Below are 23,169 nucleotides of genomic sequence, written 5' to 3'. Positions count from 1 at the left end.
ATATGTATCCATGAGAGAGCACACTCATAAAAATGACCATGCTTCAATTGTTGTTCAAAAAATTTATAAATGTTCCCTGAATAAAGAAAATACTGAAGTACCCCTGTAAACTGAACACATAATTTTCCTCAATACTCAAATTAGAGGTCCTTGTTTTGAAAAAAATAGTACAGAAGAAAACAGAAGAAAAGCACTCATCATGTTGTCTCTGCATTGCCTGTTCCTCTCCACTACACAAGCAGCAATGGGGAAAAAAAGGATTTCCGGGCAGCCCAAATATGGCCAGGCAAAGATGAGGTGTGCACCAGATGAGTCATCCTTCAGACTCCCACACTCCCCAGCCATACATGTGTGTAAGACAGAGAAGAAGAAGAAAACAGAGTGAGACAGCAAGAGAATAAAGAAATAAAAGCACTACAAAACTAAGAGCCTGCAGACCAAGTAATTGTGTTCATATTATGACATCCACACATTTCCACTGAGGAAATAACAAGACCGGAGAAGAACAGCAATGACTATGCATAACATTACACTCTGCACTTTGTGATATAAGCCTTTTTCTCTTTTCAGGGCTTTGCACTCGTCTACCCACAGCCACTAAACAACTAACAAAGGCTAGCTGCCTGTTTACTCTGGTTTTTAGGTGTCATGCTCTTTGCAGTGCATGCAGAGTGGAACATATTTCTTTAGCTAATTGTGGACACAGCATTTGAAATCAAGGCTAAATTACACTTTTCATAATCACTATGGGGTGGTAGATGTTTTATCTTTACCACCTTTCAGTGGCCAATACTGTTAAAACTTAATGTTTGATATGCAAATAGTAAAAGTATTGCCATGCTAGCCTGTAACAAGTAGCCTTCTAAAAAACAAATTTGCTAGAAGGATAAAAGTTAGGAGTTAATGATGTCGATTTTCACTAGTGGGACAAACACTGTGCATTCTGTCCTATTGTAAGTGACGCCACATCAAATCAGCTGTAGCTTATCAGTCTCAATACTTCAACAATCAATAATCAGACTCAGCTGTGGTACGATATGAAATGAATGCGAAAACTAGCATTTTTAACATCATTTACATTTTTATAGGAGCACAAAAAACCATATCAAAAACAATATGTTGTGGTTTTATCAAAGTTTGGGTGCTGGACTATTCCTTGACATGGAGTGGTAACTTGCTGGGATCTCACTAGCTGCCCAACCCCACAATACCCCAGTTATTGCAAGACTCTGAGTCTTTGTATGGAAATAAATAAGATAGTGAGCTAGAGGTAATGGTAGGAAGATTGTGCTACTTTTATTCCAAGCTAAGCTAACTAGCTGCTCGTAGTAAATATATATTTACTGTACAAAAATGAGTATGGCATTTGCAGTATTATCTCATCTCTTAGCAATAAAATGAAAAAGTGTACATCTCAAAATGTTTCTTAAGATTTGTTCTCTGGATATAATGAATGTCTGCATCAAATTTCATGGCAATCTTTCCAAAAGTCATTGAAATATTTAACTCTGGGTCCAAGTGCTGGAAGAACCAAGCAACACTACTTTATAAGGTTAGCGAACGTCTTAAAGTTTCAGATTACAAATATACTAAACTGAAGGTAATGAATAAGTGGTGTGTTGTGTTTACAAAAAAATACAATTACAAATATTGCATTATACAAGAAATATTGTCAGTAATCATAGTAGACAGACCCACATAATTTAAATCTGGGCTTCTCATTTGGGAGAAAATGAATATAATCTCCACTGAACCAGAACAGCCATTCTCTCTACTGTTTGTGTGCCATTAGCAGGGAGGTTAGTAAAATATAACAAGATTTGTCCATTACATAATTTCAGCCTGAAGGAAGAATTCGATTACACATGGAAGATTTTTTTATTATTATTATTATTTAGTAGTTACATTAGCTTTTCAGCTCCAGTGTATATGATATATAGCCTAGATGCCCACTAACAACAGTGAAAAGTTGTGATGCTGCTATTTTTCAGTCTGTCTTTAGGGATGAAAGTCCAACAGCCAGTGACTGAATGCCAGAGTTAGACTGTGATATACAGGCAGTTAGTAGAGAGGTGAAGGTGTGTGGGAAAAACTTAATGATATGTCTTTTATATTTTTAGCCTGTCATACTGATTATGATACCAACTTTCATTTAGAATGTAAATCTTGCTAATGCTTTTATGAAGTAGCAGTAGCAACATCACTTGTTGGAGTCACCTGTTTTTTGTTTCTGCTGCTCAAGATGTGCTTAAAATAAAAGCAGAAACGGTAGAAAGAGTATGTTTTACTGTGATCTGCTTGAGTACAAATGAAAATGCCAGTGTTTCCTCAGTTCCCCAAACCTTATGTCACCCTTCAAAATTTGAAATGAGTCACAGCATCAAGGCCACAGTGGCTCAGCTCCTTTGTGGTTTTTCATGCTCTTTCCAGTTGTTTGGGATTTACTGCACTACTCATCCACAGGTAACACCATTTATGTCTTTCCTGTAGCCATCTGACTTTCCTCCTCAGGAACCTGTTGTGGAGAGGCCTTCCCCTGGCACTCTGTGTAGCGAAACTCCTGTGACTCATTCTGTTACATGCCTACATCTCTCACGCTCTGGTGTTTATTAAATTCACACCACCTGGCCTATTGATTCCTAATGAATCTGGGCCCTTTCATAGACATGACGATGATTAAGAATGGCTCAATGTGTGCTGTTAGCTTGCTGTTGTTGTTGTTGTCGTTGCAGAAGGTGATGAACAGCAGGGAAGCCTCCACTGGCTTAAAATGAGCTTTGTGTTCTTGGCAATCCTCAATTTTGTGCTATGACCCAACACAAACAAAACACAACATGAACATTTGCTTGCACACAGTGCCCTGTCACACACTGTGGATTTCTTCACAGAATCAGTTTTATTGACATGAGCTACACCTGATTTGTCCACTTCAGCTTGATCACTTCACAGACCAGGTAATGTAATTCCTGCTCTAAAGGAAAAGTCAGAAGGTTCAGCTGAGCTTTGCTGGATGTTGTATTAAAAAAAAAAATCTTTTTTCTGCCTCAACCAAAATGGAAGCATTACAGACCTTTTTCTTCTTTGTATCCATATTGATCACCTAAACAATGGTATAACCACAGAGGATGTTCAGTAAATGCAGCAATAAATTGAAACTGGAGACAATGACAGACTTTATTATTGCCAATGGATAAGTCCTGTGAGACATCAATTACAGTAGTATCTGTCCTGCTGAGTTTGAAATGTATAACTCTGTATAAGACCTTCAAAATGTTTTTATTGCCCTAGAATCTACACCTCATTCATATAAGACCTTCAAAATGTTTTTATTGCTTAAGACTCTACACCTCATTCGTGTTAACACTGACTCCTAGAAGTAATGGTTACATACTACTAATATTCAACAGGGAAATATGTTTTGTTCATTTCTTTAGAGCACTCATTTCATCACTCAAATGATCTTATAAAAAGGGTTGTACAGTAAATGACAGTAATAAACAGGCATCACATACTTTTGCATCACTTAAAGAAAGCTTTATCCAGCATCACGCCATCTACCTGACAACAGGTTTTAGAACAGTGTTACTTTGTGAACTGACAAGGTTTTTAATCTTTCTTTCAGCAGTGGAAAAATATTCAGTGTTTCATGTGTTTGAATGTGTGGTTTAAGAGGTACTGGCCAAAATATCATAGCAACCATTAAAGATTGAGCGTAAATCAAGACAAAAACAGAACTATTGGTGGGCGTTTGCAGGCATGAACACTGATGGAGTTCTCCAACTGCCTTGTTAAAATGCTGAAAAAACATCTTGTGATATTTTGATGCATTACTTACTCTTTAATTTTAATGTAAGATATTATTTACTTTAACATGTGGATTCCAGTTATAAGAAAACTAGATTTTTCCATTCTAAGAAAAAGAGTTTTGCTGAAAAACCATGTACACAGTGAACCCCAGCTTAACTGAAGCAGTGACCAGCTCCCTCTTATTCTATTAACCCAGTTACCCTACTTGACATGTGGCAAGGGTCAGTGTAACAGGTTCAGGGGGTACATGGTGCCCTAGATCTTCAGTCCTGCTAAGAAAAGAGCCTATGAGAAAATGTGACAGTTATATAATTTCCCTTACACTTTCAAATAAAAGGGACTGTACAAGATAGAAGGTGTAATTTCTGTAAAAATACAGTATAGTACAAGTGCCTTATCATTATCTACAATAGATAGTTTTTCTTTTTTGGAGGAACTACTTGTTAGGCATCCTTGCTCTGCTTTTAGATTTATTGTCATTCTCACAGGGCTACTGAGAATGTCTGATCCACATGCAGTTGTTCTTGATCTTTCCCACGGTGATTCAGGTGCATTCAGTAAAAGATGAACTGCTGCAGTTTATGAGTTTACGAGTAGTGATTTGCAGGTCATAGTAACTTGTTTTGGACAACAACCATCACACAAATCATCAACACTTGGCCTTCGGCCTCTTTCAGCCTTTTGTCCAAAGTGCAACAGGGACGGGTTCAGGTGCTCTTTAACATGTGCAGCCATCAGAAAAGTAGTAATTTAACATCTCACTATACTTATTTTGTAAAATACACAGTCTGCATTCAGCAAGTAAAAGTAAGTACATCTCAGCAATTCTATTTTCTTTTCCAATAACTTTTAATAATCTGAGCACACATACTGGATTTGACAGCTGCACTAATGGATTTATTTCTTTTGAATCTATTCATTGTTAACACCATCAGTTCCTCTCTCTCTTATTAGCAATCCCTTGTTGTTGCCCTGCTGGTTTACACAACATAGACCACTGCTAGAAGCTGAAATCATCTAAAAACAGCACCATCTAGGGCCCATAAACTCAGAACTGCAGTCAGCATGTTCCATGAAAGGTAACCAAGAATGCACTTTGAGAAGTTAAAATATCAGCAGGTCTTTTTCTGAAGGAGTCAACATGGATACAGTGCTGGAAAAGCTGAGATGATGGACAAAAAACTTTCATAAATACTGTTAAAATCATTGAAATAGTCATAAATCTATCCTGTTGTAACATTCTTCCACTTCAGAGAGAGAAAAAACAAACTGTGATTCAGCTGTGTGCAGATTTGTCTCTCTTTGAATGTGACATCTTTTGATCGGCCCATGAGCGCTTCATCATGTGTAGTGAGAGGGCGGGCCTGGCTCCTGTGGAAAACTGTGCGAAGGCAGTTGTAGAGGCAGTGGTGATTCCTCCAAACTTTTTTTCTGTCACAGATACTTATATGGGTATTTGTTTATGTAACTGTGCTTGCATCGGCCCACGCCTCCCTCTTAAATCAGCTCTGGCAAGCCAGAAAGGAGTTCAAGGTTCAAATAAGCAGGTGAAACAACTTGGTTGGAATAAGTTTATTGCTTGTTAGTCTGTGCTGTGCGCTGTATATGTTAATTACTCCCACAGTAGCTGCATATGTGCACACTTATAGCTGTGGCCAATGAGCAACTCTGCTTCATTAGGTCAAATAATCATGCTTAAAGGTGGATTAGCAGTAGACAGTGAACAAAGAGATCTTCCATTTGTTGTCACATTTCTCCAGACTGTCTGGAGACTTTCCACCAGACTGACAACTACTGTTTGTCCAGTTTCTCCTAAACAACAACAGCTCATCATCACAACTCATTATTTCTTCTGTTCCCTTGTACCTCACATCCTCATTACACATGCAGAAGGAGGGAGGAGGGAGGCTCTCAAACAATGGGTCAGACTTGTCCTCAGCCTCTCACACGCTGAGCGTTTTAATAGCTAGTTTGATTACACAGTTGGACATAAATTTGGCACATCCCTCTAGAAGCTCTTTGTTCAAACTTCAGAAAGGATGAAGAGTGAAATGTAAACCAGGATTAATCTGGAAGATTTCTTCAAGGACTCCTGCTAGTTTACAATTTGTATTTACATGACTAAACCTGCTACAAAGGTTTTACTGGTAGCCAGAACCACTAAGCTTCTGGGGTTTGATCAGTCAGTCTTACCAGATATTGCACATGATGTTGTTCCTGTAAACTAACGGGATAAAATCTCTTTAGGCTGATAGGTTGGTGTTAAAGTAAAGGTGAGTAAATATGAAAGTTTTTGTACAGTAATCAGCTCAGTAACATATCGTGACCAGTCAGCAAGCTGCATAAAGCATCCACTTCACTAACAGATGGGTAAGGTTTACATTTATAGTATGACTAATATCAAATAAAAGTAGGTTAATAATAGGGTTAGAATCAAATAAGGATAGCAGTTATTGTATACAGTGTATCTATGGATGATTTATATATTGCTTGCATCTCTACAAAAGCTTGAATGGCTCTAACTTACAATATGAGAAAGAACTGTGTTGGATCAAGTCATGTTGTGTGACAAGTAACTTACAATATGAGAAAGAACTGTGTGGGATCAAGTCATGTTGTGTGAGCTCTATGTACATGAGACATGACTAATTGTGTTACACTGCACAGGAAGTAGTTTTGTAATGACACGTCTAAGAGCATTCACTTATGTGAAGTGATACTAACGTTGTTGTTCCTTCTTATGATGCCGTCATAGGCCGTTTGTTGACTCTGCGCTGAATGATCTTGTTTTGCTTCTTGGACTCTAGACAACAAGTACAATTACACTGCAGCTGTGCTCAGAACTGACTAAAGTGCTTTTAGCTCTGTGAAGGGGTTTGGGATTCAAATTATTACACTGTAAGGATGGCAGTAAGCAGACACGACAAATCAGATTTTCCACAGTTTTGTCTGTACCTGAAAGAAAAAAAGATTTATTCTTCTTTTTAAATGTGACTGTTTCAATGAGTAGCACAACTACTACCTCTGAATGACAGAAAATAACAATACTTTGTGTATGATGTAATGTAAAAAGCTAGTGTACCAATCCATTTTTAAGATGTATTGTGCTTGAAAAGACTCATTGATTATCAAAATAGTTGGATATTAATTTTCTGCTAACTTCTATTTCAGCACTACCTGTATTATAAACAATGAACTCAATTAAAAGGACAATTTTACATTTTATCTAAATCTGAAAGTACATTTTAAAAAATAACAGAACAAAGTTGACACCAATATGACTGATTATTTTGTCTTAAAATCAGCAGCAGCCAGATCCCCAAACGATAATTTTACAAATTGATACAAACTTCTGCTGATGATTATTTAAAATTTTACCCAAAATATGTATGATATTTATTGCCAGATGTGAGGCTTTCAGGCCCTGCTTGTGTCTCTATAGATCCATTCCGAAATTGTGTGGTATTAATTTTTAGTACTGATGCTGAAAATAGGGCATTAAACCCAGATTGCATAGACACATTTCAGTCCTGCGGGTCACTTTGACCACTGTCAGGTTAAGTTAAACTCTGCCCTGGAGGACTTGGTACAGTGCTCAAAAACTAATTACTGGAGAAGGAAGTACACGTTGCTCTCCAACAAGATGTGGGATCTAAAAATTCCCATGCTACCACAACACAGCATGACTCCTCACTCCAACCGGGACCTTTTTGCTGGTGGAAACTGCAGGGACAGTCCTGAGGGAAGACAGTGACTGATGATTGCTCGTAATCAGCGCCTGTGTTTTACACTTCCTGACTCATGTTATTTGGACAGACTTTCATTTATTCAAGATTGTCTCTCTCTTATACAGCTTTGCTTGTGGAGGAACCGAGCCAACATCACACCAACATGGAGACATCCACGCTAGGTTATCCCTGTCACACTTCGAGAACTACCCAGATCCGCCCACATCCCCGGAGAGAGACTATGTGAGAGAGGGGGGAGGCAGGGAGAGAGAGAAGAGAGGGACGGCAATTCCTGTGTGCATGTTTGTCTTTGTGTATGTGAGTGCGACAGAAATAGAGAGAGAGGGAGGGAGTGTGCGCCTGTGTGTTTCCTCTCCTGCAACGCCGCCTGTACCTCACCTCTACTTTTAATTGGTTGTGGAGTTGCTGTCATCATGGCAGCCGCCGGAACAGTCCGTGCACATCATGCTTTCTGCACAACTGGCTTTACAAAACACCCCACATGACCTCTAATCACTTCGATTGCCTTTTAATTAACCCCACAAAAACGATTGCCCCTTGGTGCATTGTTCAGTGAACAAGCGAATGAAGCTGAATCCCGCAAATAAATTGTTAGACAAACTGTTGCTTATTAACAAACGTGTTCATATTCTACAATTACTATATCACGACCTTGCCGTATATCAACGAACATGTCTGTGTAATGTTGGTATGCTGAACATCCGAGAGGCTACTCTCTGTTCCAGTAAAGACAGATCATCTCTGGTTTCCCTCCCTTCCATGCATGCACGTTGATAAACGCTGATCCTCTTTCCGGTACCTTTGGCTCTGCGTTGATAACTGCGTAGTTTGTTCTTCTTAATCGTTTGTCTCTGTCTCCCTGCACAAATCCCTCCCTTCTCTTCACATGCAAACTCCCTCCCTCCTCTGTGCGCTGACACAGTCACTATCACACTTACACACGCGCGCGCACACGCAAACACTTCTCCCCCGCACACTCCCTCCGTCTTGGTGCTGTCTCATTCACTTCAGTACGCCATCCACGCACTGACTCCAACATGAGGCGGGGGGGCGGGGTAGGATAAATACCTCCAAGAGCAGGCCACATGCTACACTGAGACTGGATCCACTTGCAGTGCAAGCCACAAGCAAGAAGACTCCGAAGCCGAGAGTAGAAGTACCAACATTTATCCTGGAGCTTAGAGAGACAAAGACAAGCGAGATCAGAGAGTTTGTTTCGACGGACTGTCTACTGGAGCTCCGATACAACCGATTCGTCACTCTGCTATACACCAGTTTCTCTGGATATAGCAGCTAAACAAAGTTGGTAGTAAACTCTTTGGAGTTTGGTTAGAGTCACTATTTTTTTTCTTTGCTTGTGAAAGTGGACTGCACTGAAACTTGGGATCGACCCTCCTGGGGTCGGGCTTGGACCTGGCGCATCTTTTCCGCTGCTTCAAACGCTGCGAAAGTTTTGGCCAGAGCGCAGATCTGAAGACTTCGAGTCGAGTCAGACTTTGAGATACACTCAGCAGCTGCTACCCGAGCCCAGCACCAAGACAGCTGGTCACGCCGGATAGAGAGCCACTGACAAGACTTTGAAAGACGCGTTTCAAGGTAAGCAAAGGCGACAGGTGTTTCTTTAGTTTTGCTTTCTGTCGACCCGTTTGTAGACTGTGTTGGAGACGCGGTGCTGATGACGGACACATGAATCTGGTCCTGCAGCTTCTGCAGACCTGTCTGTTTGAAGGCGTGTGTCGCTGTCCGTGGTGCTGAAAGTCTCCCTGAAGTCTCCACCGACTTCTGTTCTGCTGAAATGTGCGAGCAACGTGCATCTATTAAATTGCCTTTATGTCCCGTAATCCTCCTTAATGTCTGTTTACTGCCAAGTTTTTCAATTTGCTCGAACGTTCTGCAAACATTGTCATTTATGAAGTCGGCTATTAGTGCAATAGCCTGGTCACGCCGCTGTGCGAGGCTGCGTGAACGATCAGCAGTAGAAAGTTGGACTCTGACAACAGGTTGCTCGGTAGAACTTTCTGGTGTGCTTGTACCTCTTACACTGCATAATACACCGGTGTGTGGTTGTGGAAGATGTTGTGATCTTCATAATACAAACCCACTTATGTTCATTACAGGTGCTATCGTGGTTGCTTTTGCAACGTCTTCAACAACTACAAGGATATGAAACCTTCTTACAGTTGTTTGAATGAATGACTGTCCACTTTGATTAAGATTTTGACAAGCTTTGCACAACAGTCAGTTAACAGGCTGGATTTTATTTGCTCTGCTTGTTTCACTTTTCTTTAAGGAAAAAAGATTAAATAACCCACTATGGAGATGCAAAGGACCAATTCATTCGAATGCTGAACAAATAATAGTATTACCAGCCAGCAAGACTGTAACTGTGAATATAAACAGCAGGCACATTCTTTACACCTTGTCCCAAGATGCATTTTAGCAATCTGCAGTTACTTGTTTAGTTTTGCCTTTTGCTGTTTCTGCTGTCAGGTGGATTTGCAACAAAGCTACTAATTGTTCTATTTTCTTGCTCATGTATGGGAGTACTTTCTGCTGGTACAACAAAATAAAAGCATGAGCAATTTGTGCATGAAGGATTACTTGTAATGCCTACAAAAATGGCTGTTATTTAGTTTGCTTCAGCAACAAAAGGGAAACTTATAACAAAAAGAATGAGGTCAGGAAATTATGTGATCAACTGGGGGAAAGTCTCATCTTGAGAAGCTCCAGTGTCCGGTAGGTATACCTACCGACCTTCCAGGCATAGCATTACTTTGTTTTATTTTAATTTTGGACTTTCTGATTTATCTTTATACAGTCTTCTGGTTAAGTCATGCAAATTACTTAAACATCTACAGACATTCACCTGCAGCCAGTGAAAATGTCTTTACACTTTTCACAGTGTATAATGTTTGTTATAATGTCTTGTTTCCTTTGGTTCAGTAAGGTAACTATAGCTTTCTATATCTGTGATGAGTCAGGCTTCTACAAACTTGTGCAGGCTGGCATGTCAGTGGTGTTTTTCTCACCAATCTGCAAAAAATAAATCGTCTCCATAACAACAAACTGCCTGCTCTTTAGGCTGCCTGCTTTGCAGAAATATTGTTGACAACAGCAAGTGGACAAAACCGAGAGAAGAGACAGAAGGGTCATGGAAAGAAAAGTGAGAGAAAGAGCAACACAGAAACAGAGTGCTTCTATGACAGCTGGACCACTTTCTTTTCACTGTGTGCCTCATCAGATGCCGATTCATGGAGCTTCCGGTTGATGGGAGGTGGGAGAGAGAGACACCCACCTACACAAAGCAGAGGTCTTTGCTGTGTTGCTCATAGCGAGGAGAGGGAGGGTGAGAGGGAGGCAAAGAGGGAGGGAGCGATCTGAAAAGAGATGTTAGGAAAGTAATTATGAGATCTCTGCCTGAAAAGTGCAGGTGCTTCTCAAAGTGAATGTCGCTGCAGGCATCAATTGTGCTGCTCTGTCTCTGCGCTGCCCCTTCTTTATGATTAACCTCTCGGTCACATACAGCAAATACATGCATTTATAAGTAACCCTTAAATAATACTGCAAGCTTCCTTCCTGCAGAAACTGTATAAATCCCTGATCATTTTTCAAGCTGTTTAGTTTAGCGGGATGATGCCTTTGGTGTGTTCTGCAACCAACAATCAGTGACAAATGAAAAAAATAAACCTAAAAACATGAGACTGCAAAAATAATAACCCTGAATTTGTATGAAAGATGTTGCTGAGCAACAGTGTTTCATCCTCCTCTTTGAGCTCCAGGGAGCAGCTTCCATTATTTCAGCCAGTCCACTGGACTACAGAGACCTTGAAATTGACAGAGCTGGTCCTTCAGTGGCACAGGTCAGAGTCTCTGCAAGATGGAGTAAAGCATCTTGCAAAGCATATTTGCAAGATGCTTTAAATAAAGTGAAGAGAGGTCACTGTGGATGCATCACTGAAATTCATGTATCCCTTCTGCAGAGTAGCATCTATAACTAGCTAAGTTTTAGTGATATACAAAATGTGCATACATTAGCATTAATATGCAGAAGTGACTGTCATTAGTCACTTTAGGTGCATTTTTCATTTCACTGTATGCTTTGGTATGTTATGCAGAAAATATCCCCTTAGCAGTTTTTGAGATGCCACAGTAAGGTATGTGATCACACTTTGCCATGGACACAGACAAACCATTTCTCTTGTTTACAGCTGAACTGGAGGAGTGCATTGTACAAGCGTCTGTGGTTGCCAGTGGCAATGCGTGTATGGACGTCAGACTGACGCACATGATTCGCAGTTCAGTTTGGTGTGTGGGAGGAAAGAGCATGAGCGTGGAGATACCAGCTTGCTGTGAAGGACTGTAATTACTGGGCTAGAGCAATTATGTCCCAAAGAACGGGGCATTTTAGATCGTTGAGTTCGCCCTGAAACACTGATATAACGATGATACTGATCAGAGGCAAATCCCTGATGCATCAATATCAGCTCAAAATGGGACCAATTAAAATGGGCCTCATGAATATTGTGAAAAAAATGCATTTCATTTGGAGAAAGTGTTTATCCTGCACACTGATTTTTTTTTTTTTTTGTTATAGCATGCTAGAAAAGATATTTTCCTCATTTTCATTCTTTGTTTCTCTGCAGCTCCCTCACTGACACAGACATGACAGTCTGTCTGATGCACTAAAACCTGCAAATCCAGCAAGTTTTCAGAGGGATTTTGAAGATAAGTCAAAAGATCTGAAACAAGTGCAGTAACTTGCAACAAAGAAGTCAAAGAAACAACTTGGTGAAACTAGCAATCACAGAAAGAAGAAGAACATCATCCTCTACCTAAGCCGACCTAATGGCGTGGTCAGCTCTTACCGGCCCCTGTGTGGCCTTCATACTGCTCTTCTTTGGTTTGACCTCCTGCACTCCCTCTGGCCCAGCCTCTGCCACCTGTGCCACCCTGGAACAGAGTCGCTTCTTTGGTGTATTCTCCTCTACGACCACCCTGCCCTCTACACCATGCTCCTGGACCTTGCAGAACCCCGATCCTCGCCGCTACACAGTCTACATGAAAATCACCAAACCCACTGACTCCTGCGTGCCCCGCCAGATCAGGACCTTCCAGTTCGACTCCTTCATCGAGACCTCCCGCACATACCTGGGCATGGAGAGCTTTGACGAGGTGGTCAGGCTGTGTGATGCTTCAACCACTGTAACCTACCTGGAGTCAAGCAAGCAGTTCCTGCAAATTCGCAAAGTGGCATCAAGAAATGGCCTGGAGATTGTGGAAGAGGAGAATGATGTCAGCGAGTTCAAGGCTGAGTTTCTGGTTGTGGGGAAGAGGAACCCAAGTATGCCTGCCTGTCAGATGTTGTGCCAGTGGCTGGAGAAGTGCCTGTCCAGTAGCACACATGATTATCCCTGTGGCATCATGACCACCCCCTGCCAATGCTGGGAGGCTCCAAAGAGGAAACCAGGAAGCTGCTACAGAGGCGGTGTTTATGTCGAAAATTGCCTTCCTGTTCCCAAAGACAATGGACGCGATGCTGAGATTATCAGTAAGTTTGTAACTTATTTGCTTTGATTTACCTCCAGAGTAAACTTTTTCAAATGCAATAGAAAGTGGAAAACACTAATCTCAGGAGATTGATCCAAACATCTTGCCTCAAAAGAAAGAAACAAAAACAACGTGTTCCCCTCTGTTTGGTTTACTGTTTTTTAATGGCATCTATTAGGCTAGACTCTTGATGGCAAGGGGAGAAGGGGGCACTCACTTGGTGTTTGTGTCTTCAGAGCTGCTAAGGATAACGATCCATGTCTGTAGAAGAGGGGCACAGACGGTGGATGTGCACTTCACTACCACTAAGTAATGAGAAGTAAATCAAAGGTGTTAGAGAAAATTGCTGGTACATCTTCAGGCCTAAGTGGCAAGACTGCCTGAATCGCACATGTTGCCTGCTCCCCATTTTGCACAGACATTAGGTTAGATGCTTGGCAAGGAGTCAGGGGTTTCTGGAGAGAGCGAGAGGCCATGTGCATCAGGCAGAGAAGGGCTAGAGAGGAACACAAAGACCTCAGTCAGCTGGCAGCGGAAATTGAAGCGCAGCACTTGCGGTCGTCATAGCAACGCGCCTGTTGGCCTTACACACTGCTCTGCCATGGTTCACACCAAGTGGTTAAAGCCAAACAATCACCATTTCAAATAGAATATCGGCTTGAGTGCTTGGTTCTGCTAACAAAGAATCGGCCTTGCTCATTCTCTGCACATAAATAATTTTCACTTCCTGTTCTAACTTATGAAGTTTACAGAGGGAGTGTTTGTTGAGTCATGCTTTTGTACACTTATTGTACAAAGAAACCAGGGTTATCAAGTTTTACACTACTACATTAGTGTAATTTCATGCAACAGTGTCAGTTTCCAGCCTTGCTCAATGGCTTTTCTCCTCTCTTCCCGCTGAAGGCTGGGCTGGCTGGGGCCGCTGGTCTGTATGCAGTCAGGAATGTGGTGGTGGAGTCCAGGTGCGCAGCCGAACCTGCCAGCCCGAGGACAGTGTGTGTGAGGGAACAGCTGAAGAAGGACGCGCCTGCAATCCTCAGGCCTGCATTGGTAAGCCCACCTATCATTTAGTCAGGTCACTGGGCGCACTCAGGCACAGGTGGCTCAGATTCAGTGTAATAATTATGCAATTTTCTAATTCTCCCAGGCAAAGAGCGCAACAGGAGCCAGGGTCTGCGGGCCATCATTGGTTTAAAGAGAGACAATGCTGATGATTCCAACCAGGGAGTTGGTGCAACCCAGACTGGTAAGATAACAGTGGGCATTTTAGAGCTTGGTACAGTATATAATTGTATTAGTTAGAGTGCAGATTTTTCAGATTCATAAAAAGTGACTGTCTGAATTCAACCAGCTAAAGGTGGATCAGAGATTTGTAACCTTTCTGTGTTGAGGACCTGGTGTGCTGACCCTCTAATTCATCTTGTCCACTGTAGATACTAAGACAGACGAGTGGTCATCCTGGAATGCATGTTCAGTCACATGTGGGGAGGGTTGGCAGAGCCGTACACGTGTTTGTGCTACATCCTCCTTCACTTCCCAGTGCAGTGGACCCCTGCGTGAGAATCGGCTCTGCAACAACACGGCCGTCTGCCCAGGTCAGTACCTGATTCCTTTTCTCCAGTGTGAACATGACAGGGAGAAATGGGAAAAAGAGAGTGTGATTTGAAACGGTTAGGGACTTACATTTTTTGAGGTACACAATAGAGGTAAAAGCCATTATCCATCCATTATATAAAGGTATTAGCCATTTTTTTGGAGTCTTCCACACACTGAGATCCAGATTGTGGATTAAAGGCTGTAATGTAATATCAACTACATTTCACTGATAGTTAGTTAGTGCTGTGTCTCAGGGATGGTACAGAGGATTGCCCCACCTAGTGGAGAGTACTAGCTCAAAACATTTTTTTAAACAAACGATAACTTCCTTCATTAAAATATTCTTGTGTGTTAATGCATGTGTAGTGGATGGTGCTTGGGATGAGTGGACCCCCTGGAGCCTGTGCTCCTCCACATGCGGCCGTGGTTACCGTGATCGTACCCGCACATGCAAAATGCCCCAGAATGGAGGAGAGCCTTGCCGTGGCCCTTCAAGACAAACCAAGTTTTGTAACATTGCTGTCTGCCCAGGTGAGCCAGGGATCTAATATGTCTAAGTTACTTTTTCACTGCTGACTTAGATTTGTGGGTATACAATGTAATTTAGTTTAAATTTATTTCTTCTATAAGCCAGTGTATTTATTTACTACCATACTTAAAAATCTAACTAAAAAATGAAGTGACTCTACCTATGATCAGATGATATGATACTTGATCCTTCAGCAAACTGATTCATATATGAGTGGTAATGGCATCACCCCCATCACAAACAGCCATTGTAGTGGCACTCTGACGTTACATTTGATGCATCAACACAATAAAAGTCTCCACAGACATTAGTCACTGGCTTTGTATGAACTTCCAGTGACTCACACTGTGCTCACGGTCACTCATTATATTAGAAGCTTAGATTTTTCCTGTTCTGCCACCTACAGTACTTGTGTACTGAAAGAATTTAACTCATCTTAAGTCAAAGCTACAATTTTTACAGTTAGTTTTTCTCCCTTTATCCACACCAGCTTCTGGGACTGTCACTATCAAGTGTGCTTTTAGTTAAAAAGTGATTTATTTGTGGACTGAATGTCTAAAATGCAGTAGGCAAATTGCTGAGTTGATTACATTTCATTTGAAATTGAAAGGCTTAGGAAATTCAATCACCCTTAACAATCCACTTATCATGATTTTTATTTAGACTTATTTAACTTTTTAAAGACTATCCAATTTATTCATCTATTTTATAATCTTACAAGGCAACTTGTAATAGTCATCATGATAGAGTTTCCATTTTTAATGTGTTTTAATCTTTCAAGGCTGTTATACTCCAAAATTTCAATTTGGTGTGCTCAATAAATCTTCAAGGATAGTGGATGTTCAGGGTTGCGAGGTACATACAGTCATGATTGAAGAGCAAATAACCAAGCTCCAATAGTCTGTTTTAATTTAGTAGGTCACGTGAAATGTTCATAGCATCAGTGATTGTACCATGATACCTGTGGCCAGAGAGCCTGTCTTGTCCTTGCACAGTCTTTAACTCTCTTGCATACATGTTCTTCTGCCTCCCTCTAGTGGACGGAGCCTGGAATGAGTGGTCTGCCTGGAGCGCATGCTCTGCTTCTTGCTCCAACGGCACCATGCAGAGAACACGGGAGTGCAACGGACCATCCTACGGTGGCTCTGAGTGCCATGGCAGCTGGAAAGAGACAATCAACTGTTTCCTGAAAGAATGTCCCGGTAACAAAGAAACTTAAATCCCAGATTCAAAATTCACTATCCAAATAAAAGATAACTGAATTAGTCATATCATGGCCCAGAATTCATGGGGTGAAACATTCTCTGTCTTTAGTTGATGGACGCTGGCATGCATGGAGCTCATGGGGCAGCTGCAGCAAGACTTGTGGTGGAGGCATTCAGCAGAGACAGAGAGTGTGTGAAGGACCTTTCTTTGGTGGAGAACCTTGCCCTGGTGATAAGGCAGAACAGAAGCGGTGCAATGAGAGAAGATGCCCTGGTTAGTGACTTCAATATATAGGAATGGATAAGATTAGCTTCATATAATATGATCAAATAAACAAACAGATTACTCATTACATTGTACATTTTTCTTAGAGCCCCATGAGATCTGCCCTGAGCAGAACACTGGAGATGTTGTGTGGAAGAAAACCCCTGCCGGAGACATGGCTGCTGTTGCCTGCCCTGCTGATGCCTCAGGTACAGTAACAGCAAAGATAGTGATGTGTTTTTTATCTGCTTTGCTTGCCATCCCCATGGTGCCAACTACAAGCACTTTCTTTCTATAACAGGTCTGATTCTGCGCCGGTGCACTCTGGACGCTGTAGGTCTTGCCTCCTGGGAGAACCCAACTTACATCAAGTGTGTGTCAAAGAACTATGAAAACATTCAGACTCTGGTAAGCCCTGAAAATGTGTCCTAATTAAGATGTTAAATGGCCTCGTATGCTGTGTTCTCATATGGCTCATTCCCCAGCAGTGTAGTCAGTGTCAGATATTTAGATTAACTTCTTCTCCTCTTCTACAGTCAAGGGACTATATCTCCAAAGCGCAGATGGGTCAGAGTGTGGATGGGCTCGCTGAGGTGATTTCACGCCTGAGATTCTCCTCTGATGAGGGGGCCAAGTACAGCGGTGACCTCCTGGCAGTCATGGAAATCATGAAAAACACCACTGAACTGTACAAGGGAACCAGGCTGAGACTGAGCAACGCTGATGTTGAGGTAAGATGAAATCTTAGTAACAACTGAAAGGATCGAGTTATTCTCAACAATGTGTCATGTATATATTAAAAAATATCAAGTAGAAGTCTTGCTCTTTCGTGCTTCTCTGAAAAAATATACATCTTCCAATTAAGCTGGATGTTGCTTTTACACCTACCTCTATTTAATGACCTGCAGAACTATGTCCAGACCATCAGCAACTTACTGAAGGAGGAACACCGTGACAAATGGGAAGAGGCACAGCTGGTACGTGATAAGAGGGTGTGTGTAAAAAAGATCCAGAGTGCATATGAGTCGTGGGAGAAAATAAGTTTGTAATGCTAATGTTCTTGTGATGAGATGAGTGTGTGCAGGATTCATTATGGGAGAGAGTTGTTCGGGTGTGAATCTGAAGTGAAATATGTGAAAATGTGAAAAAGAGACAGGCTGAGGCACTGATGCACTAATTAATGCTCCCAAATACCTTTTTATTCAGTCAAACACTGATTGGAATTCAATAGGAATATGGCATTAAGAGTTAAATAGATCTCATATTAGACAGACTTATCATCTAGCACTGCCTAATTATTTTTTACATTTCTTCATGAGTTATTCTTACAACTAAACAGAACTTGTTTGACCACCTGTTGGTATATATTCTCCACACTTTCATGATGCTCTATCAGTGTTCCTATTAGTGAGTGAAGTACCAGTTTAGTACGAAATCGAGGTTCCACAAGAAAGAAAGAAAAACTGCAGCAGAAAAATCAGACAAACACAAGATTTATATTGCAGAGAGTAAACATGTTCTTGTGCATAAATTGAAAACTGGATGGTGGACTACCAAGGCAGATACAAAAGATAACAAAAAAGGAGTGAGATTGAATCAGGGAGATTCACTACGCCCACTTTGCAATCTGCACGTCTCTGTGTTTTTTACATCCCAATGGCAGTTGTAAGGGAACACAGACAGCACATCGCATGCAAGCACACACCTTGCGCCCACATCGCTGCAGTTCTGCGTCAGAGACACGCAAGTCAGGCAGCCCTCTCTTCCACCAAGTGAGAGGGAGAGGACAAAAAAAACTGACTATGAATCAACAGCCTGCCCATTTATGGTCTTAAGGAAGCTCTGAGGTTGCATAGCAGCAAGAAGTATGATTTTTTTTTTCGCTCCACTGCTGAGCACTCTGAAAGAATAAGTACAAGTTGGACTGACACAAGAATAGGAAATATGGGCATGTAATCAATAGTCACAAGCAATTAAACTAATTATGTAAATTTCATATAGTGAAACTAGATGATTCTGTTCCAGTCCCCTTTCACTACATCCCTCTTTTCTGACTCTTCCTCCATCTCTCTTCCTTCTTTTCATCTTCTATTATCCAGATGGGTGCCAGCATTAAGGAGTTCCTCCGCCTTGTTGAGGACTTTGTGAACATGATCGGTATGCAAATGAGCGGCTTTCAGGACATTTATGAAGTCACAGAGAATTTAGGTGAGCTCTAATTTACTCTGCCAGCTGCTCCCTGCTCATGTCTAGTCAGGATGATTTGTCCTTCCTCCAGCCAGAGAGTACATCAATCTTCATCTTGCCTGTGAATCTGAGTCCATATAAGCTGCAGCAGACTGCATCAGTTATCGCTTTGTGTCCATCAGCTATACCATATTGCTTGTGCCAAGATGTTGTGCATCTAATCATAGGGTATTTCACATAACACATGCATGGCTTTTATACAGATTTATCAATCTGTCAGATGTTGTGACCGTTGTGGCACAGTGAAGGTGACATTTTCACAGGATTTAGTGGGAAATGACTACTTCAGTCAGACACATGACGCATGAAACCAAAATGTCCTTGGCACCATTTGCTTCACTTCACTGACCAACTCTTCAATTAACACTGTGTGTAAAACTGTGCAGAAGCCAATGACCTTTTAGTCCAGTTTGCTAACAAAGCCTCTGTCTCTCAACTTCCGTCTTTCTCAGTGCTGAGCATCCACAAGCGCCCAACAACTACAAGCTCCAACTTCACCTTCCCTGTGAAGGGCTGGAGGGGCATGTTGGAGTGGGTCAGGACCTCCGAGGAGAGGCTCACAGTGTCCCGTGATGCTCTGTCTATTGAACAGTCTGGTAAGATCAAACAAACATAATGTTTCAGGAGATTAACTGATCTTCATTTTTATGAAGCTGAGTCTAAGCAGATATTTGTTCCTTTCCAGATGGCAATGATGCTTTTGTGACTGGCATCGTCCTTTACAGAAACCTTGCTTCTATTCTGTCCTTCCAGAGGTAATTCAATTTCCCTGCTTTTATATGTATGAAACTGGCCTTCCATGAAATATATTTTGCTGTCACAAGATGGCGCCCCTTGTTGAAAGACTCGCTCCTTCTCTATTCTCTCAAACATTTCTTGTCTCAGCTTTTCATATAAAGCCTTTCAGATAAAGAGATTAAACCATGTTCACTTCCTTATGATGTGTTGTTTACACCACACTGACTGTGGAATTTCATTTTATCCACAGTAATACCAGCCTGCTCAACTCCAAAGTGGTGACAGTGATCGTCAAGCCCAACCCAACTCTCCTGTCATCCCCAGTTGAGATTGAGTTCCCCCACCTCCACAATGTAAGCCCCTATTGGTTACCTAAGCTAATGGAGCCTGATGAAAAATATCAGCCCCCCTCGGGGTGTTTGCTCACTGCAGTGCACGGAGTCTGACATTTTGTTGACATTTGCAGTAACACTGTGACTTTTACTTTTACTTGTGCCATTGAAACCTGGCCAAGATCACAGCATAACCAAATGGTCAACTGATGATGAGACCTCATGCACAGTAATTAGTTTCTGCAGCTAAGGCTGTTTTGCATTTTGTGTTTGTATTATGAGGGAGAGTGGTTAGAAATGTGAGCAGGTGCCTTGCAGCAAGTTGTTGCATCTCACACATTTGTAGTACGGTGTCGCGACCTACACATTTCCCTTCTCTGCAGAAATTCCTCACCCTGACATCTCCTTCTGCCTCTTCTTTGCAGGGCACCATGAATGAGACATGTCTATCGTGGGATGAGAGTGAAACGTAAGTGTTGGCCTCAGCTTCTGCATCTGCATGCTTCTTCTTCATGTGAACATTCAAGAAGAGCATTAATGTTTCAGACATTTTTAATGTCAGTCATTTCCAGTAAGGAGGACAGAGCAATGTCACAGCACGTTGACCAGGCCTCGCTCAGCTGTCTGACATACTTAGTGCATGACACACATGACAACCCCAATGAGCCACAGTGAATCTAGCTGAATGACACTTCACAGTCCCCTGCATCGCTTAAAATGCACCACATCCTAAGGAAGGGGATATATACAGGCAATATTTCTAACCTCATTACATACATCAGTGAGTAAATTCATCGCAGCACCCCTATATGTCACAGCACAGAGTGTCAGCCTAAAGACAATGGCAGCTCTCCCAGCTATGGTGTTTGGGAGTTTTTAAAAATGCTTACATGCATTTGAATGACTTATAAAAGGAGCTCCTAGTGGCCCAGCCTGGATCAATTGGCCATAGTCCCACTCTGCCCTCCTAAAAGATAAATAGGTGGATCATTTGCATTAAGATAGATTTGTACATTTGTGGAGAACAGCTAAGAATAAAAAATGCACCTGCACCCAGACCCTCACCGCATAGCTTGCCATATAAACAATAACAACCAGAGTAAAAGCAAAATGATTCAAAGGAGAAAATGTAATTTAATTACATAACTATCAGAGAGGGTGAACCTATTCAAATTAGCTTCATTTTTAAGAGCGGATGAGATTAATGGCAAACTGGGGAAAGCTATGGCTAATGGCAAAATTTGGGGTTGTTTTGCAGAGCTGCAAATGTTCGAGAGCATTCTAATCACGGGGAGTGGTCCATTAGTTCGTCCACTAATGAACTTTAACCAGATGAACACAGATAAGATGTTCTGCAGCTTTTTGTGGCATGAAAATTAAAGATAGGAAACATAAAACATGGCCGCACATGCACCAGTATCTGCATAATATGACATCTTGAACATCACATGCATCAAACTGTGCAGCCACGCCTACTTAGATGACTTCCCAGTTAAATGCCATGATGATTTTTTCGCCACTGCCATCCAGCTACAACACTACGGTTGCACCTCCTGGCTATGATGTCCCTCTGTAGTCACCAGTCAGTCAGAGCCTGGGGAGGCTGCTCATTGCCCTAACCTCCCCTGTACTCTGGCATCAGCTGCTAATGCTGCTTACACACAAAGGCAGAACTTGATTTGCTTGGCTTAAGCCTTAGAAAAAGATCTGAGTAAAATACTGTAGATTCAGTCATTTGTAGAAGTTGGTTTGTTATCAGACAATTGTTAAAGAGCATCTCATTTGAAAGAGTCATCATTGATTTCACTTTGTGCTTGTAATGTATTTTTTGCTTGTTTGTTTGTTTTGCTCAGCCAGACTTGGCACAATATAAGTGAACATAATAGGACCAAATATGCAAAAGAGAAACAGTTACCTTCATTTGATATATAAAATCAATTGCAGTGCAGATCCTCTTGCAATGAAAAAGTAATCACATTCCCCTAGTTCTGTTTCAAACGAAAGAACACAATGTCCTTTGTCCCCATTGCACTGGCCAAGGTTTACCAGTACTCCCATGTCTATTGAGGATAGATTAACCATAACAACAATGATATAGATTATGCTAATAATGAGATTTATGAAGGCCTATCATTATTAATCATGGCACAGATGGCTGTTAATCACATCACTGTAAAAACCCTTATCAAAGCATCCTGAGATGCAACAGAGCACCAAATATCAAATATTGTATCAAATAACATTTATTTTTTTGTCATACAGGATCACAGAACTAATATGTCACTATTTTAATCTTACATCACATGTAAAAAGAGCATGTATTGGAATATTTAAAATGTAATAATCTAATCATTCCATAAACAGAATGTTCTAAATATTTCAACTTTTTTTTTAATCGTATAATCAGTTAAGATACATTTCGTTGAGAGATTTGTCAGAGCTCTCCTCTCCTAACCGGTCGGTGCCTTTCCCTCCTCTTCTCTGTGCAGTTCCTCTCTGCTTGGATCTTGGTCTGCTCGGAGCTGCAGAGCGGTCCCCGTTCATTCATTCAGAACCAAATGCGTGTGTGACAGCCTCTCCACCTTCGCCATTTTAGCGCGCATCAACTTCGACTCGGTAAGTCTCATGTTTTCGCTATGTGAGCTTATTGTTTTTCCACTATACATGTTAAATGTTTGGTGCAGTGTGGACGTATGGTACTTGTTGTTTTCGAGCGGTTTGCTGTAGCGATACCAGCAGCTCTTTGTCTCCGTGCAGGTGCCGCTGATCGGAGACTTGCAGCCCCCCCCAGCCACTAAAAACCCTGGTTTATAAGCAGGAAACGCGTTTAGGTTTTAAAATAAGAGCATTATGTTTAGCATTTTGATTTGTTTTGCACGAGTGTGTTAATGTGATGCTTATTGTCTTGCCGTTATTAAAATAAAGATCATCGCAGTAATGTAGCTGCATGCATGAAAATTAAGAAACTTTGATCCCAAATTACTCATTTAAACACTCAAAAATGACTTTTTAATTATTGGGTGACAGTTGGAATTAATGTGCGATCGTGCGTGTTAGGTACAGAGTTAGTGCAGAAGAACTTGTTAGCACCGGATGCTTTTGCAATTTCTGTCATTACACATCGTTGTATTTTATGCGCAAAAACAGTGTGTAA

At 41.4% G+C, this 23,169-nt stretch overlaps 1 protein-coding gene across 2 annotated transcripts in view; it reads left to right on the top strand.

The window, feature by feature from the left end:
- The first annotated feature begins 8,638 nt into the window (after nucleotides 1–8,638).
- Nucleotides 8,639–23,169, top strand: part of LOC109958734 (brain-specific angiogenesis inhibitor 1-like) — a 22,771-nt gene continuing 8,240 nt past the window's right edge. For both annotated transcript variants that reach the window (XM_020597621.1, XM_020597620.1), the window contains exons 1-18: nucleotides 8,639–9,152; nucleotides 12,200–13,104; nucleotides 14,007–14,153; nucleotides 14,251–14,349; nucleotides 14,537–14,698; nucleotides 15,066–15,230; nucleotides 16,266–16,430; nucleotides 16,543–16,707; nucleotides 16,806–16,907; nucleotides 17,000–17,106; nucleotides 17,235–17,429; nucleotides 17,607–17,675; nucleotides 18,798–18,906; nucleotides 19,398–19,541; nucleotides 19,631–19,700; nucleotides 19,934–20,036; nucleotides 20,441–20,484; nucleotides 22,505–22,631. In XM_020597621.1, the coding sequence (XP_020453277.1) occupies nucleotides 12,402–13,104; nucleotides 14,007–14,153; nucleotides 14,251–14,349; nucleotides 14,537–14,698; nucleotides 15,066–15,230; nucleotides 16,266–16,430; nucleotides 16,543–16,707; nucleotides 16,806–16,907; nucleotides 17,000–17,106; nucleotides 17,235–17,429; nucleotides 17,607–17,675; nucleotides 18,798–18,906; nucleotides 19,398–19,541; nucleotides 19,631–19,700; nucleotides 19,934–20,036; nucleotides 20,441–20,484; nucleotides 22,505–22,631 (2,676 nt within the window). In that variant the 5' untranslated portion in view covers nucleotides 8,639–9,152; nucleotides 12,200–12,401. The remainder of the gene's footprint in view (nucleotides 9,153–12,199; nucleotides 13,105–14,006; nucleotides 14,154–14,250; nucleotides 14,350–14,536; nucleotides 14,699–15,065; nucleotides 15,231–16,265; nucleotides 16,431–16,542; nucleotides 16,708–16,805; nucleotides 16,908–16,999; nucleotides 17,107–17,234; nucleotides 17,430–17,606; nucleotides 17,676–18,797; nucleotides 18,907–19,397; nucleotides 19,542–19,630; nucleotides 19,701–19,933; nucleotides 20,037–20,440; nucleotides 20,485–22,504; nucleotides 22,632–23,169) is intronic.

Source organism: Monopterus albus, unplaced genomic scaffold (genome assembly GCF_001952655.1).
Source record: "Monopterus albus unplaced genomic scaffold, M_albus_1.0 scaffold34.1, whole genome shotgun sequence".
Taxonomy (NCBI): domain Eukaryota; kingdom Metazoa; phylum Chordata; class Actinopteri; order Synbranchiformes; family Synbranchidae; genus Monopterus; species Monopterus albus.
This window is presented reverse-complemented; position numbering and strand designations above follow the sequence as displayed.